This window comes from Dama dama, chromosome 9 (genome assembly GCF_033118175.1).
Source record: "Dama dama isolate Ldn47 chromosome 9, ASM3311817v1, whole genome shotgun sequence".
Classification (NCBI taxonomy): domain Eukaryota; kingdom Metazoa; phylum Chordata; class Mammalia; order Artiodactyla; family Cervidae; genus Dama; species Dama dama.
Window position 1 is genome coordinate 98,740,616 of NC_083689.1, and position 12,061 is coordinate 98,752,676.

At 34.4% G+C, this 12,061-nt stretch overlaps 1 protein-coding gene across 4 annotated transcripts in view; it reads right to left on the reverse strand.

Annotated features, from left to right (window-relative positions):
* Nucleotides 1–12,061, reverse strand: part of CHD1 (chromodomain helicase DNA binding protein 1) — a 74,778-nt gene that overhangs the window by 40,358 nt on the left and 22,359 nt on the right. For all 4 annotated transcript variants that reach the window (XM_061152074.1, XM_061152077.1, XM_061152073.1 and 1 more), the window contains 9 exons: nucleotides 8,010–8,211; nucleotides 6,907–7,017; nucleotides 5,851–5,915; nucleotides 3,593–3,742; nucleotides 3,181–3,455; nucleotides 2,052–2,277; nucleotides 1,784–1,884; nucleotides 1,393–1,571; nucleotides 412–539 (listed from right to left, as the gene is read on the reverse strand). In XM_061152074.1, the coding sequence (XP_061008057.1) occupies nucleotides 412–539; nucleotides 1,393–1,571; nucleotides 1,784–1,884; nucleotides 2,052–2,277; nucleotides 3,181–3,455; nucleotides 3,593–3,742; nucleotides 5,851–5,915; nucleotides 6,907–7,017; nucleotides 8,010–8,211 (1,437 nt within the window). The remainder of the gene's footprint in view (nucleotides 1–411; nucleotides 540–1,392; nucleotides 1,572–1,783; nucleotides 1,885–2,051; nucleotides 2,278–3,180; nucleotides 3,456–3,592; nucleotides 3,743–5,850; nucleotides 5,916–6,906; nucleotides 7,018–8,009; nucleotides 8,212–12,061) is intronic.

Below are 12,061 nucleotides of genomic sequence, written 5' to 3' on the forward strand. Positions count from 1 at the left end.
ACTTAAATACTGCAACAATCAAAAGCTTCTTTTTCTTCTTAATATAAGAAGTACTGCTTATACAGGGCTTCCCTGCTGGCTCAATGCTAGAGAACCCACTTGCCAAGACAGTAGAGACAGGTTCGATCCCTGGGAAGAGAAGATCCCCTGGAGAAGCAAATGGCAACCCACTCCAGTATTCTTGCCTGGGATATTCCACAGACAGAGGAGCCTGGCAGGCTATATAGTCCATGGGGTCACAGAGAATTAGACACGACCGAGCAACTAAACAACTGTTTATATAATACGAAATTCAAAGACCTATATATAAATACCAGAGGGTCTTATCCTCTATGCTGGTAGAAATCTTTTCCAAACCCCGTATTTGTAAAAATTTTATCCTCTTAAATAAACAATTCAAAATATACCTACTTGCACCAAGAGTGAGCAAGCCAATTTAAACCATTCAGTTGATAATCTCTTAATTCTAATCCTTCATGTCCTCCAATATAGGATGGCTGCTTCTTTAGGGCTACAAACCTTGGCCTTTGTTTTAATACCTTTTGTAGAAACAAATATTAACATGAATTATTAAACATAAGAAATCATATTAAAAGATGAAGATCTCAGCTTTTACCATAAATTTTAAAATTTCATCTCAAATCATCACGCTCAGAAATTCCATGAAAAAATATACATGAGGACTGAAAGAAGTCTGTTTTCTATAACAATGTACAGTGAAATATTCTGGTCTTTTTTGGGAACAAAAAGTGACAGAGGTAAGTGAGTTCTTGCTGAAATACTTGGATCTCACATGCTTCACAAGTAAAAGCTATGTTAAATTCAGTCATTTAACCACAGTTCCAGCCCTGACCTAGAAATAAAACATAAAACTGGTTTAACTTTCCATTTGATTTCTCATTTCTAAATTACCCTTATGAATTTAATTAAATCTTATAATAAGAAAACAAATTCTAGTAGTACACAGACCCCAAACTATCACTAGTAGTAACTTTTAAATATTAGGCAAGGCAGTCCTTGACACTTTCTTAAGGGGACATCCCTCTTTTCCTTTCCTGTCATCAATGATAATATTCATTACCTTTTAAATCAAGCATATACATATAGTTTCCAAGAAATTTTCCCTTTTTGATGTCCCTAACCCAGTCCCCACAACTGCCACCACCAATTTATTATTTTTCTGACACAGTTTCAGTCACCAAGTCTAGAAGACAGTGCCACATCTAAAATGGCACAGTAATTACAGGAATATAATTTCCTGTAGGACCTACCATCCAAGCAGTTCTCTCCTGTAGCCTGTATGAAATCAGGATCCAACTCTCTATGTGGGCTTGTAGTATTTATGATGCATAAATACAGTTTCAATAATTAAAAATGGCAAACAATACTCACTTTGCAGTCTTTAAAAGGAGTGGTTTTTGATTGATTCCTGCTGAAATACTCATCTATGCATGCTTGAAACTTTTTGGAAATAAGAGCGCCATCTTCCCAGCTGCACTCTGAGTATGGAAGGCCCTGCCATTTGCAATAATAATCAGGATAGCCAGCAGCTGACTTCTGATTGGAATGAGCTGTGAGATAAATCAGATATATTTTACACTGAATTTCATCCAAGGAATAATTCTTGGTAAAAACTATACAAGTAAAAATAAGCCATCTGGTTTACACTATTATTATTATAAGAGCAAGATACTATATTTGATGTGCAGGCAAAACTTTAAGTTTTCAGATGACTTCAAGCGTGGAAAGATAAAATGTTTAATTAGAATCATTTATTACTAACCAATTATTCGCTCCACTATTTGATACTGCTTATGGAGATCATCTGTAAGTTCTTGCTGGCAATTATAATATTCCACATCTTCTGGAGAAGCATTTTTCAACCTGAAAGATTATTAACCCAAGAACAAAGTTAAAAATCTCCCCTAAATCCCATCTGTAGCACAAAATCTCCCATCTTGTCACTCAAATGTGAAACAGTTTGAATAATGAAGAAATTGAAACAAATAAATTTAAGAATCACTAATTTTTAACTCCAACATAAAACATACCATCTTTTTGTTTCCTGATCTTTTTTCTTATAATTATCTAATTTTTTCATTCCTCTAACATTTTGCTGCTTAAGGGTTTCCTCTGTCTCCCAAGTATTGTGGATATGTGACCACCCTTTCCATTTAATTAAATACTGGGTCTCTCCTGGCTCCTTATTCTTTTCAAATCCTGCATTCGGGTCACCATCCGCTTCAACTGCATAGATGGTTGTAGTAGCACCAGTAGCTGAAAAAAAAAAGTATGATACTTCCATGTGATTCTGTTATACAAGTATTTCAACTCAAAATTTCAAGAATATAAACAGAAAAATATGTGCTCTTTTAAATAAGTAACAAACAGGGTATAAGTTTATAGGAAACTACATTATACATTCATAAAAGAAACTCTGAATTCCAGAAGAGAAAGATTAACTAAAAATCATCTTAAAAACTACATGTTTGAAATCACTATGTGGAAGAGATAGCTGCACTCCCATGTTCACTGTTACATTACTTGTAACAGGTAACACATGGAAAGACCCTAAACGTCCAACAGATGACTGGATAAAAAAACCCTGTACGTACATATACAATGGAATGCTATTCAGCCATAAAAAGGAGGAAGTTTGCTATCTGTAACAACATGGATGGACCTCAGTAGCATCATATTAAGTAAAATAAGTCAAGAGAAAGATAAACTGTATGTTCACAAATATATGGAAAAGGGAAGGAGGGAAGGGGGAATTCATTGAGAGATCAGATTCAAGCTTATCAGAGGTAGGACAAGTGTGATGAAGTAGTCAAAATAGATGCTTTCCCACTGAGCCAGCAGGGAAACCCTAAGCAAGGTGTGTGTGTGTGTGTGTGTGTGTGTGTGTATGTGCGTTAGTCGCTCAGTCATGTCCGACTGTGCAACCCATGAACTGTAACCTGCTAGGGACCTCTGCCCATAGGAATCTCCAGGCAAGAATACTGGAGTGGGTTGCCATTCCCTTCTCCAGAAGCAAGGTATATTTTATAGCAAATAAGTATAAAAGTAAAAACTCCACTCTCAGCTTTCAAAGTTGAAGTCTTCAGGAAAAAATTCACTCTAGTAAATATTACTGAAAAACAAAACCAAAAATGGTTTCTTTTCTTTTCCTTTAAATACCTCCTTTTCTTCCAATCCGACAATCCATAAACCGTTCTATTGTTTCAAATTCCTCTTCCTCAGGTTGAGGAACATCCTCTCCACAGACTTCCAGGAGGTCATCAGAATCTGTTTTCATTTCCTCATCTTCTTTATAGCTAACATTGACAGTTGCTTGGCGACGGGAGCTTCTTTTATCATTATCATATTCTTCTTCATCATCCTCCTCCTCCTCAGATGAATCAATCTGTCTCTTTTTTTGTCCAATAATCTTTTTTCCATTTTTTGACTTAGATCTAGGGAAAACCGAAGAAAAGAGGTATTTTACAGAAATACTGGCATAAAACAAGATTTGAGAAACTCTAAGAAAAAGAACGAATACCTTCTATAACCAACAATTTTCAGAATCAAACCAAGAACATACTATACTTACCTATTTTGAGGTTTTCTACTTTTAACTTTATTTTTTGGCTCATAATCAGATTCTGTTTCCTCACAACTGCTTTTATCTCGTTCTTCTTCAGATTCCGAATCCGAACCAGACTGAGAGGGAGATCCCGATCCAGACATCTGCCAATCTTCACTGAATATAAAATATATAAAGGATGTTTACTTATACATGAGTGAGTGAAGTCGCTCAGTTGTGTCCGACTCTGCGACCCTGTGGACTATAGCCTACCAGGCTCCTCCATCCATGGGATTCTCCAGGCAAGAGTACTGGAGTGGGTTGTCATTTCCCTCTCCAGGGGATCTTCCCAACCCAGGGATCGAACCAGGGTCTCCCCCGTTGCAGGCAGAGGCTTTACCCTCTGAGACACCACAAATAAAACTTACACATATATAGCAAATTTTGTCTGACAAAATATAAAAATAATCAAGCTAAATTATATTCTAGCTAATATAAAAAATATCGTTTTCACTCTTTATAAAAATACTCAAATATCTGTAGAATAAGAAAATGCTGGAAAATATTCTTCATAGATTTCTCCAACTCCAGAGCTTTTTGTTAATCATTTAATCATACATCAAAATGTAACTCAAGTAAGTGTAGTTTAGGTGAAAACACAGTATCCTAATTTAGAGTCACAGTGCTTAATTTTGAAAATCCTGTCTAATTATATTTGCCATTTCAAAATAGATTCTATAATAATTCCTTTCATTTTAATTTTGTGGAGATTGTGATTTTTAAAAACATACCCTTTAATAAATGATTTTTAAAATATTACACATTAAGAAACTTAAAATAAGGTATCAAAAAATTGAAGAAATAAAAACATCCCATCTTAACCAACAGTCACTAACTACCTTACCCTTATTACTCTCTTTAGTCTATTTAATTCCAAATAACATGGAAAGAAAAAAATGTTGGATTCACTGTTAATATTCTACTATAGTATTAACTTTAAATGAAAGATACATATACACTACATTCTGTATCAAAGGCAGTTTCTACTCCAGTGCTCTGCACGGCTTATACCAATTACAACTATGTCATGTTAAGGGTTGCATAAGCAAGCCACATGATAAAATCTGGTTTATGATATAAAAAAAAAACATAATGGGAGAAGCTGATTTTTTTATCTTGAGATTTTTTTTTCAGTTTGCACATTAGATATAGCAATAGGCAGGATATATGAAAAAAATCTCCATTTTGTATTTTTATAGTAAGTATAATGATTTTTATATCCCAAAAAATCTATCCATCATCCTAAATTACTCATATTTTAAAAATATTCTTTGCTTGCACTCATACTAAGTTTAGAAATTACTAATTCAGTGGAAAAGTCGAACAGTTGATAAGACACAGTAGCTGAAAACACACTTAGTAAAACAAAAGAGAGATCTAAAGAAATCAGCCAGAATATAGCACAGCAATAAAAGGATGAAACATATGATAAAGTAAGACTCATGGAGGGCTGGAAGGATGATCCAACAGATATATAAAAATAGGGATGATCCAAGACAGATAAAATATACATGTTAACTGTAGTAACAGAAATTTATAGAACGAAAAATGCCAAGAGATACAATGACAGAATTTTTACAAACTAGTAAAACTCATGAATCTTCATATTAAAGATGTATAAAGTGCATAAAGTGGGATAAATAAATAACAAATCCAAAGCTGGATGCGCCAATGTGAAAGTGCAGAATATCCAAGACAGAGAGATAAGACAACGGAACAATGTTTTTGAAGAAATGAGAGAGGAAACAACTCAGACCATCTACAATATCCGAACTGAGACTTGAAGTATTTTTAACACTTCCTGGGTCAAGATCTTTGGGAAATTACAGTGAGTAGTAGCTAAATGAATTCTAAAGAGGAAGTAAATTTCACGTGCAGATAAATAAAAGGATAGTTATTCACATCAGAACTATCTGAAATCCATCATCTTTGGCCCCACCATTCCTATGTAAGTTTTTCAAGTTATTAAGATCTTCTGATATTGTGACTAAGAAGATCTCTGAAGTTTAAAAAAAATACGTGAGAGGTGTTATAGGAGATAAACAAGTGGCACAAAAAAACTCATGTTGTCACAGAACCATAAAAGAATTAATGGTTTAAATTAACCTAATAAAATGCCATGAACCAAGAAGTTCACTTCTGGCAACAACTGGTCATAAAGGAAGAAATACAAATCACTGGGATTTTCTTGATATAAAAGTAACCAGTTGAACAAAATGGCATACTCTTTATGCTTTTTCCTTTTGACCTCACTGGATGAGTCATCGGAATCTTCACTGCTAGAGGAATCCTGTAGAGAAAAATATACAAAGTTAGGGTTGTTAATGATTAGAATTCAACTACAGTAACATTTTTCCTTGTCATACTATTAAACATTCACTTTACTAATAAAACTGTAAAGACTTTTTTCCATGTCATGTTTATACCATAAATTAGCATATAAAGTAATTATATTTTTACTGCAAATATGTAACAGCCAGTGAAATTAGGTAAACATCACCATGTCAGCATTTTGTATAAAATCTTATAATCTACCATTTCTGGATACTACTACTGTTGCCTAATAAGACCTCAAAAAGGAATCCTAATTGTTGGTATGTCAAATCCTCATTTAGTATTTTTCTTCCTCTGTAGGCAGTTTTTGATATACAGATACCCCCCAAATCTTTGAAAGTTAAATTTATACCACTACACTTTTACAAAAGAACCTACACTAGTCACTGTTTTCACTAACTGAAACAAATCTGAAGAGAATGTTCACTTTTACAAAACCCAGCAAAAAGAGCAATCAGCATTTGTTTCGCAGCAAGCTGTTACTGAGGTGGCAAGCATGCAGCGTGGCACCTTCAAGCTCCTTCCCTGGGAACTATCTCAGCACTGAGCTGCCAGGATTCTGAACTGTGCCTGTGAACATCTGTGCTTACCTCACTTTCCCCATGACAGTTACCAAGATGTGTCCTAAGGAAAGAGCCTCTTTGCTTTTCTATACCACTTGGCTTAGGAAAAAGGACACTCCCTTTTCAGATAGGTGGGGAAACCTATAGTTCTTCCTGAATGTTTTTGGGCAAACATACACGCATGCGTGCTCATGTGCACACAGGAACTACAGTGTTTATAGTAAAAATATGTCTATATTTCAAGGCTACTGATGCACACTTAAATGTAGTTATTTTCCTATCCTTCTAATACCTGTCCTCTAACAATTTCATAAATAGCCCCCAGTTAAATAATTAGGCATCAAGGCTACTTTTCAGATAACAGCTTTCACAATGAACAGTCACCTCCTCTGATCCACTGTTAGATGAAGCTCGATGCTGCTGCTGCTGCTGCTGCTGCTTCTTAAGCATCGCAGATCTCTGAACGGCCAAAATACTAGGGCTAGATTTCCAGAACTGTACACACAAGTGAAGAACAAAGTTTTGAGAAAACTGGAAAAAGGATAATCTATTGAAAACCAATATCAACGTTTTCACTGCCTCCAAATAGTAAATAATAGTAAGACTATTTTCCTTACTCACATATATGTAAAACAATATTGCTGCAATATAATTAAAATAAATGCTGAGCTTCAGATGTATATAACTAATTTATGGTGTGTTGAGTTTCACAGATAGACAGCCTTAATCAATATATTCTTTGGTGTTAGGACTACTGTCAAAAACAACGTGATAATACATGCCACCAGTGCTATTCCAAGTGTGGCTACGTATCTTTTTAACTGGTGTGAGGTGAAGACGAGCAGTGGGAGTCAGAATGCAAATTAACTAAGCAGTTTTAGTTCAACTGACTTCTCTGTTTCTGGTAGCAGAAGTTCCTATGTTAAGGAAGCTATGTGTATATTCTGGCCCAAGCATGTTATCATGACTGGTACTCTAAGTAACACTCTGTATACCATTCTGATGTATAGAAAGTTTTACTAAATCTTATAATTGCTTTTTTAAAACAGAATGGCCCTTGGCATATTCTACCACATTATCTTCAAGGAAGCAGAATTCTATTAAATACTCCTATTGGCAATATATTATACCCTCTGAAGATCTTAAAAGTAGAGATAACACTGTAAAATTAACAAAAAGACCTCAAAATCCTTAAATTTTTATCCCTGAGACACTGAGTATTTATGCAACAATTTCTGCTTCAAAAAGAGAAAGTTTCATGTGTATTCATTTTATACTTGTCTTATACATCAACAGTTACAGACTGCTTCTCTTCCAAGCCAATTAGTCCACAGATGACACCAAGTTCGAGAATAATTTAAAGTGCATTTTAATACTTAAAATCAACATTTTCTAAAAGCTAGATCAAGAATGCTCTAAACCAATGCTGTACATTTTCCCAAAGTAATACAGGAAATCTACCTGTCATTGGATACATTATTCATTACCTCAGCTCCATCAACTTTCGGTGGTTTTGCTTGAACTTTATTTTCTCGGGAATTGTCTGACTCAGACTCTGACTGACTGCCCGATTCGGATCCAGAGTCTGAGTCGCTGCTACCTGACTGGCTACTGCTTCCATCACTACTGCTTCCAGAACTCGAACCAGATCCAGAGCCTGAAGCTGACCCAGAATCATCATCCGACTGGCTACAATTTAAAAATAAATAGATTTCAAACAAAATTAATTCAAAATTTAGCTTTTCTTAACTCAGCAAAAAGCTCCACATCATTAAGCCTTGTTTGTTTAGTATGTCAACCTTCCACAGCCAAACAAATAGAAAAAGGAATTAATGTTAATTTACAGCAATAACTGACTTGATAAATTTAGTAGCTTGGGCTAAAACATAAGCAATTAGATCACAATCTTCCTCCAAGGGTAATAAACAAAACCTACCAAGTACAGAATCCTGGGCTAGAAACTTAGAATAACAAAATATTTAAGACACAGTCCCTATCCTTAAAAGGCTATTTAATATACAACTAAGCTATGATAAAGTACAATTTACTAAAAAATAAGAAATTATTCAATCTTTTACGGTTCCATAGTAATAAGTCTGAAATAGTAAATTCTCACAATCTTTCCTAGCCTCTGTACACACACACACACACTTTTCAGCACTTATGTCCAGTCCAAAGTAGTCTAGAAATGGTCTGTACCTAAATGACTGTGTAAATCAATGTTGTCCGAAAGGCCATTTGTTAACTGGTGTTTACATTTGAAGTGCTGAAAACCAGGGCATTAAATTTTTTAAATGCATGGCAGACTCAGCTTTTGATGTAATTTTATCTGACTTTATGAGAAACAACAGGTAACGTCACACACACAAAGCAAAAAAACTCAAGCTTCTTAATTATCTTGCTGTACTTTTCAGAACCACCACTAGATGGAGGTATTACTCTACAAAGACTACAAGATCAAACAGTAACCCTTCCTAAAAGTAATTTTTGAGAGCAAGGCATTAATAGTTTCTACATGGCAACACAGACATAAAAGTTTACAAGAAGACATTTGATTCTAAAAGTTTTGCTTACAGTGTGAACAAACATACACCTATTTTTAAAATTTGGGATCCTAGTGGAATATGTTTTTCTTCATAGGAAGAGTAAACAAAAAGTTCCATCTTAAAGCCTACATCAAGACCATTTCTGCCACAGTTTCTACCCTACAGACACATGGTTCAAGAATAGCATAGTGCCTTTTAATTAGAAAACAAAATTGACCATTCTGCATTTTATTTGGGCCCTTGAAATTTCAGTAAGAATATCAGAGAAAATATTTTTCCTGACACACAATTTCATTTTTCCTTTAACCCACTAGGTAAGCGACACTTTTCATTTATTACTTTAGCAAAAAACTATCATTTGCTAGGCACTGGGAAGACCAAGATGAGACAAATAGTCCTTATCATTATAAGAACTTCTAACCTAGTATGGAGAGACAGTCATGTCAACCAATAAATACCTCTCTGGGTTATATTTAAAATAATTCAACCAGGGGGTATGAAGAACACAAACAAGTCAGGCACAGTAACTGGAGAACGTTTAGGAGAAAGTGAAGATGAACTAATCCTTTAGAAAGAAGAATTAAGTAGAAGGGGTATGATTTTTAATTGCTTATAAGCTTCTTGAAGGTACTGTTTATTTTTTCCCAGAGTATCTTACACAACACAGGTGGATACTCAGTAAATACCTAAAAAGTAAATGGATGGATAATTGAATCTGGGAGCTAGCATGGGCCTATATTCTTAATTATATCCTGAGTAGTCATAAAATAGCTAGTCAAAATTCCTTCTTAATGTATCAAGATTCCTTGTTAATGTATCAATATTCTTAAGTGAATGCAGGAATCTTCCTTTCATACACTTTAGGTGAAAGCAGTTCTGGCTGATGATAAAAGCAAACAGCCTGAGCCTAGACTACTCTAAAGGCATAGGCTTATTATCAGAATGTGTTCACCTTAGGTATTAAAAGCATGAAGTATTTATTTCACTTAAATTGTTCATAGCAGGACTAAGAATATATACAGAATTAGTAAGGAATACCTTATATACTGTCATAGAATGAGACACAGTTATGTAAAAAAAGCAAGATAAAAACTGCGTTTATAGTATGCTTCCTTTGTGTGTGACGGGAGAAATATTTACACCTATTTGCTTATGCTTTTTTCAAAAGCAATAATGGTGTATAGAACAATTAAGTTAAAAATGGTTACCTACAAAGAGAGGGGAAAGAAGAAAGCAGAAGGAACAAGGATTGAAATGAACTGTCAATTTCTGAACCATGCAAATGTTTTACACAATTTATTTCAAAAGGAAATTCTAATACTTGAGAGATGAATATATATAGGTTTGGGGAAGGGGGTAACAGTGAGACATAAAATTCTGAGGAAAAACAGGTAAAAAGCCTCTCCGTAATGAAGTAGTTCTATTTCAATCCACTGTTGAATATGCTCTTTCCAAAATAAAAATCAAACATGGCCTAACTGGATAAGTCTTTAGTGGTTCTGTAACAAAAGTCAAACATCTATGAGGTGCAGGAATCTGTCTCTGCCAACCTATCTCCAGCCAGTTTCCCATCTATACCCTTGGTTTCAGTGATGGCATACTACTTGTAATTCTCAGAAAGCGAGTTTCTCTTTCCACTTTCTGCTTTTGCACAATTACTTCCTTTTTTTATTTTTTCACTATATAATTTCTACTTGAGCCTCACTTCATGGATACTCCTCTGACAAATCTCTCCTGACTCCAAAATTAAATCACCCCAACATTAAAGCTTTCCTAGCAGAAGGGCTGCCCTAGTAGCTCAGACGGTAAAGCGTCTGCCTGCAATGCAGGAGACCGGGGTTTCATCCCTGGGTCAGGAAGATGCCTTAAAGAAGGAAATGGCAACCCCCTCCAGTATTATTGGCCTGGAGAATCCCATGGACAGAGGAGCCTGGTGGGCTTACAAGTCCATGGGGTCGCAAAGTCAGACATGACTAAGCAACTTGCGCGCGCACATGCACACGTGCACACACACACATTAAAGCAGGAATACTTACCACAGTATTCCCACAATATCCTGTACCTATTACTATCTCAGCTATAAGCACATTATGTAATATTCACTGTAGTTTGTTTTGTTTTTTGGTGTTCTACCGTATGTTCCTAGAGTGCTGGAATTTTTACTTGTTCTTTGTATGCTGAGCACTAAATGAAGGGCTCAATATATGTTTGGTGAGCAGATGGATATATACATAAGCAAACAAATCAAAGATGCTTATGGATTTAATATCTTATATAAAATTCACAAATAGAGTTGGACTATAAAAATATTTCTCAGCTCCAATTAACATTTTATTTATTTAGGTAGTAACCAATACCACTGATTTTTTAATACAATATAAGTATCTGTATACCACTTACGAGTTATCCTTATGAATTACATTAAATCTCAATAGCCCAATAGTATAAGGCAGAAGATTATTAAAAATACTGAATTCTTTCCCTTATCATTCTCAATTTACAAAAGAAAACTCATCATATGGGTACTTAGATAAAAGAATTTTCTTAGGGTAAATTAAGTAAAAAAAAATACATTTAAAAGATAAAACAGCAATTCAAATTAAAGTTTCTTTTCAAGATTGTTTTTATGCTCAATTTCAAATATAAACAAGAGCAACTGAATAACCATTTATCTATCAACCAGCTTCACAATTATCAACTCATACCAATTTTGTTTCAAATAATCCAGCTTTCCACAAACACACAATCTCAAACATATTGAAATTTCATCCATAAATACTTTAGTACTTACATGTAAAAACAAACAACAAAAACTCCACTATTTTTAAACATCCACAAAACTAGTATATTTTTTAAAAAAATCACTTATTTTCTTAATGCTAAATATGAAATTATTATTAAATAATATTAAATATCCAGTTTAGTTTATCTCTTTAGTTGATTTCATTTCTTCACTGACTGAATGGAAATATAAACATGGTTCATATTCTGCG